This window comes from Alligator sinensis, unplaced genomic scaffold (genome assembly GCF_000455745.1).
Source record: "Alligator sinensis unplaced genomic scaffold, ASM45574v1 scaffold402_1, whole genome shotgun sequence".
NCBI lineage: Eukaryota > Metazoa > Chordata > Crocodylia > Alligatoridae > Alligator > Alligator sinensis.
Window position 1 is genome coordinate 1,673,201 of NW_005842089.1, and position 6,090 is coordinate 1,679,290.

The window sequence follows — 6,090 nt, forward strand, 5'->3', positions numbered from 1 at the left end:
GGCGGGTCTGCTGCTGCCCCACTGGATGGAGCACAAAATGCACCTGTGCGTGGCGTGTCACTGCCCGACTAGTTGTGCCAGTCGGGGCTGCGCAGGGCGGGGAGCTGGAGCCCAGAGCAGGGTGTCGGGAACTTGCCCTTCGCAACTCCTCCATTGTCACGCCTGCCTCCAGACAGACACCCCCACAGCAGTGCTGGGAACAGGGAGTGGCCAGGCCCGGCCTCTTTTGAAGGGAGGGGAGTGGCTGGCAGCAAGCGGGGCCCTCCCAAAAGCTGGCTCCACGCCGCGCCACTGGCTCCTTGCAAAGCTCGCTCTCACCATTGCCTTTTATGGTAATAATGTGAGACTGGAGCAGGGACTTCCTTTGTCCCAAATCTGTGCAAAGGCAAAATATGCAGCACTGGGCTCCCCCTCGCGGCGGGCTGGAGAAGAAGCACTGAGCAAACAGGAAGCTGGAGAGGAAATGGGTGGGGTAGGCGGCCGGGTCTGCAGCTCCGTCTTGGCAGGAGCTTTACCACATGGGGCTTTCCTCCTCCCGGCAAGACAGGATGAGCAGTGGTGCCTGGCAGCCCCGACAGACCACGGTCTAGGAGTGCCCACGAGCTACCCGGAGCAGCAACTCCAGCATGCTCACATTGTCTCGTGTTGCTTTGCAGTTAGTTCGCCATGGATGATGATATTGCTGCGCTCGTTGTGGACAATGGCTCCGGTATGTGCAAGGCCGGCTTCGCTGGGGACGACGCCCCTCGTGCCGTCTTCCCATCCATCGTCGGGCGCCCCAGACACCAGGTACGTGGGAGGGGATGGGGTGCTGCCTCTTCTGCCCTGGAAACAGTTTCCAAGAAATGGAGTGGCTCCAAAGACTCCAATTCCTAGACTGGAGAAAAAGCAACTCATTTCCGTTCTAGGGACACATCCTTCCTTGATCAGTTGATGGCTTGGTTCATCCAGCAGTTCCCCCTACTATAAGCCACTTGAAAAGCTGGCTGGCCCCTAGACCAAGTAACCAGTCTGGTAGACATGGTAGGATGTGGGTGTTTGAGTTTAACTAATGGTGGCCCCTTTTTTATTATTATTATTTCTTCAGGGTGTGATGGTTGGCATGGGCCAGAAAGACAGCTACGTTGGTGATGAGGCCCAAAGCAAAAGAGGTATCCTGACCCTGAAGTACCCCATTGAACACGGCATTGTCACCAACTGGGATGACATGGAGAAGATCTGGCACCACACCTTCTACAACGAGCTCAGAGTTGCCCCTGAGGAGCACCCTGTGCTGCTCACAGAGGCTCCCCTGAACCCCAAAGCCAACAGGGAAAAGATGACACAGGTGTGTACTGTGGCCTGAGCCCCCCACCCTCTGCCACTTGGCTCTAGCCTGTGGGGAAGCTGCTGGCCAGCCCTCCTCCCTTCCTGTCTTCATCTTTTTTCCCCCCCTCCCCTTTTTGCTATTCTTTGCAGGGTTTTCCTTTCCTGACCTGAGCCTTCTCTTTGCTGGATCTTGACAGGTTTTATTTGTTCTTCTAAGCTGGTTTCTTCTTGCTGCCTTGATACTACCAACTCCTCTAACTGCTGTTTCTGACTAGACACTAACTGTTCACCTGTCTTGAGTGATTTCTGCCATGTAGCTGTCTAGTTTTTTGGGGGGTGATGGAGAATGTGGCTCTCTGAAGCAGCTGTGTTGCACCTGGGCTTTTGCCCATGTTCTTAACTTCTTCCCAGGACTCAGACTTGGGTTGATGGGTTTGCTGTGGTAGCCCAGAACTGATTGGCATGGCCTCCCATTCCAGTGGACCCAGGATTGTTGTCTCTGGGGACATGGGGAATGGTCTAGCAAAATGACACTTGCATGACTTGCAAACAATCTCTCACGAGCCTCTTGGACCCCTTCTGTGAGCATAACCATCCTCTCTTCTCTTTCCCCAGATCATGTTTGAGACCTTCAACACCCCAGCCATGTACGTAGCCATTCAGGCTGTCCTGTCCCTGTACGCCTCTGGTCGTACCACTGGTATTGTGATGGACTCTGGTGATGGTGTCACCCACACTGTGCCCATCTATGAAGGCTATGCCCTTCCCCATGCCATTCTCCGTCTGGATCTGGCTGGCCGTGATCTGACGGACTACCTCATGAAGATCCTGACCGAGAGAGGCTACAGCTTCACCACCACAGCCGAGAGGGAAATCGTGCGTGACATCAAGGAGAAGCTGTGCTATGTCGCCCTGGACTTCGAACAGGAGATGGCCACCGCAGCCTCCAGCTCTTCCCTGGAGAAGAGCTACGAACTCCCTGATGGTCAGGTGATCACCATTGGCAATGAGAGGTTCAGGTGCCCTGAAGCTCTCTTCCAGCCTTCTTTCTTAGGTAAGTCCACTCCCATCCTGTTTAAGAGACTCTTACCCCCCCAGGCCTCCCATAGGTCCTTGGGGAGGGAGGGTGGGCCATGCTTCCTTACCAGAAGTGAGCAGATAACAGGATTATCTTGGTGTCCCTCCCCAGTGGTACCTCCCCCATACAGGAGTGGCTGAGGGGCTCTTCATAGTGGGGAAGTGGGGTGAGGAGAGCTTTTTACAGAGTAGGACTTCTGCTGAAGTCTTAGGTGTTTCCATTATACCTGTACACCAGGCTTTCTCAGGTATGTGACTGGCTAGCTGACCAATTCTTTAACTGATCTTGTTTCTGGTTGTCTTTTCTGGCAGGTATGGAATCCTGTGGTATCCATGAAACTACCTTCAACTCCATCATGAAGTGCGATGTTGATATCCGTAAAGATCTGTATGCCAACACTGTGCTGTCTGGTGGTACCACCATGTACCCAGGCATTGCTGACAGAATGCAGAAGGAGATCACAGCCCTGGCACCCAGCACAATGAAAATCAAGGTGTGTGTGTGTGTGTATTTTTGGAGTCTTCAAATTCCTACATCTGCCCTGTCCCAACAAGGGTTGGTGGTGCCCAGACTTAATGATTTACCTAAGATCTGGGTAATTCGCACCATAAGGGTAGTGCAAGGTCTTGGCACTTGCACTGGTGTAGGCAAGGCCAGCATCGTCCTAAGAGTGGTCTTTTTCTGGGTAGAATGGCTGACCAAATGACACCTCAAATCCAGGAAGTCTTGTGGGATTGTTAGACAAGATGCTCGCTTCAATGGCAAACCTAGTAGCTTGGTCCTGACAATAGAAACATCTGGGGTAGGTGATGCAGCTGGGAACTGTAGGCACTTCATATAGGCCTCGACTCTAACCCTCTCTCCTGTCTCCTGCAGATCATTGCCCCGCCTGAGCGCAAGTACTCTGTCTGGATTGGTGGCTCCATCCTGGCCTCCCTGTCCACCTTCCAGCAGATGTGGATCAGCAAGCAGGAGTACGACGAATCTGGACCCTCCATTGTCCACCGCAAATGCTTCTAAACCGGACTGTTACCACGTCACACCGAAACAAGAACCCATATCTGCGCATCAACCAAGACAAGATTGGCATGGCTTTATTTGTTTTTTTTGGCGCTTGACTCAGGATTTAAAAACTGGAATGGTGAAGGTGACAGCAGCAGTCTTAGCGTGTCGGAGCGATGGTCCCCAAAGTTCTACAATGCATCTGAGGACTTTGATTGTACATTTGTTTGTTTCTTTTTTTTTGGTTTTGTTTTTTTAATAGTCATTCCAAATATTGTATAATGCATTGTTACAGGAAGTTCTCGCCTCTGCGAAGGCCGCAGCCCACCTCGAAGGAGCCTGTACCTAAAGAGGGTTTTAGGTGTAACTGCTTGTCTGTAAATTATGTAACCCAACAAGTGTCTTTTGTATCTTCCGCCTTAAAAACAAACACTTGATTCCTCTTTTTGATTTGTCAAGCAAGCAGGGCTGTGTTTCCCAGTGGTAGATGTGAATGAAGGCTTTAGTCCCCCTGGTCAAGGTGTGTGTGTGTGTGTATTTTTGGAGTCTTCAAATTCCTACATCTGCCCTGTCCCAACAAGGGTTGGTGGTGCCCAGACTTAATGATTTACCTAAGATCTGGGTAATTCGCACCATAAGGGTAGTGCAAGGTCTTGGCACTTGCACTGGTGTAGGCAAGGCCAGCATCGTCCTAAGAGTGGTCTTTTTCTGGGTAGAATGGCTGACCAAATGACACCTCAAATCCAGGAAGTCTTGTGGGATTGTTAGACAAGATGCTCGCTTCAATGGCAAACCTAGTAGCTTGGTCCTGACAATAGAAACATCTGGGGTAGGTGATGCAGCTGGGAACTGTAGGCACTTCATATAGGCCTCGACTCTAACCCTCTCTCCTGTCTCCTGCAGATCATTGCCCCGCCTGAGCGCAAGTACTCTGTCTGGATTGGTGGCTCCATCCTGGCCTCCCTGTCCACCTTCCAGCAGATGTGGATCAGCAAGCAGGAGTACGACGAATCTGGACCCTCCATTGTCCACCGCAAATGCTTCTAAACCGGACTGTTACCACGTCACACCGAAACAAGAACCCATATCTGCGCATCAACCAAGACAAGATTGGCATGGCTTTATTTGTTTTTTTTGGCGCTTGACTCAGGATTTAAAAACTGGAATGGTGAAGGTGACAGCAGCAGTCTTAGCGTGTCGGAGCGATGGTCCCCAAAGTTCTACAATGCATCTGAGGACTTTGATTGTACATTTGTTTGTTTCTTTTTTTTTGGTTTTGTTTTTTTAATAGTCATTCCAAATATTGTATAATGCATTGTTACAGGAAGTTCTCGCCTCTGCGAAGGCCGCAGCCCACCTCGAAGGAGCCTGTACCTAAAGAGGGTTTTAGGTGTAACTGCTTGTCTGTAAATTATGTAACCCAACAAGTGTCTTTTGTATCTTCCGCCTTAAAAACAAACACTTGATTCCTCTTTTTGATTTGTCAAGCAAGCAGGGCTGTGTTTCCCAGTGGTAGATGTGAATGAAGGCTTTAGTCCCCCTGGAGTGTCCAGTGAAAAGCGGTGCCAGTATGTGGGGGAGGGAGGGGCTACCTGTACACTGACTTAAGACCAGTTCAAATAAAAGTGCACACAATAGAGGCTTGACTGGTGTGGACTCATGTTCCTTTTTTTTTTCTTTAAATGGCTGTAAAGTTGCATGCTGAGCTCCTGGAGTGTGGGTTTGGTGGTGGGGGGAAGAAGCTTGCAAGCTATGCATTTGTGCTGGCTGCTCTGTAGTGAAGCTCCATCTCTAAGGGCTTGAGTTGGTGGTTCAAAGGAAGCTAACAGCTAGAAGTGCCCCTTTCCTAGCCACAGCAGATGGTGCTGAGCTGTGTCCTGACCTTGCATGCCTATTTTGCCTCTCCAGGAACCAAGGTATGGGCCATAATGTAATTAAAAGCTTTGGTAGCCCTGTGCAGTTGCTAGATTCCTCCCCCACTACTGCAAGGAGGAGCATAGTGGTACTGTATCTGGTACAAATAAGATCAGTACTGGGGAGGGTGGGTGGTTCCTCCCCCTCCAAAACAACAGGGGAGTTGCTTTAATCTGTCAAAGGGCTGCCTTAACAAGCAAAGCCTGCATTTCTGTTCTCATTATTACTCCCACTCCATAGCTGGAGGTTCTCAAAAGTGCTGAGCACCCAGAGATACGATGAGTCAGTAGGGGCTTGGCCCTTGTCCTAGTGCCAGGTCTCCAGCAACACACTAGAAAAGCTAGGGCAGGAAGAGTTGACTTGGCACCTTGAAGCAACTGGATGTAGCCCTTCACTGCATGGCTCTCAGACCTACTTAGCTGATTTAAAAAAAAAAAAATCACTAGTTCTGGGTTTCCCTTCCTCTTTTCTGGTTGTGGGCTCTTTGAAAGATCAAATATCCTCACAAAACTACCCATAGATCTGGGTTGAAAAGATCTGGGTGCCCAGTGCTTGGAAGTAAATGTGAGTGCTTGTGATTTGAAGGATGCCAGCGCAATCTGTAGGTGCCTGGCCCTGTCAACAAGGGAGCACATACAAGCCTAGAAGCTTGCCCATGATGCCAGGGCACTAGTTCAACTGCATGGGTTAGCTTTGATGTAGGTGATAGACATGTCTCACAGGGAATGGGCCTTGTTCCCAAGTGCTCTTCTATGGACGTCCTTGTTCTGAAGAGCTTTTGGTGCCAG

General features: G+C 50.4%; 1 protein-coding gene across 1 annotated transcript; it reads left to right on the top strand.

Annotated features, from left to right (window-relative positions):
- Positions 1 to 656: 656 nt before the first annotated feature.
- ACTB (actin beta) lies at positions 657 to 4,996 on the top strand (the record flags this gene model as incomplete). Its single annotated transcript, NM_001286847.1, is given in 5 exon segments — positions 657 to 789; positions 1,088 to 1,327; positions 1,924 to 2,362; positions 2,698 to 2,879; positions 4,292 to 4,996. Coding segments are annotated over 5 exon segments (1,128 nt in total). The 3' UTR covers positions 4,436 to 4,996.
- Positions 4,997 to 6,090: the final 1,094 nt, after the last annotated feature.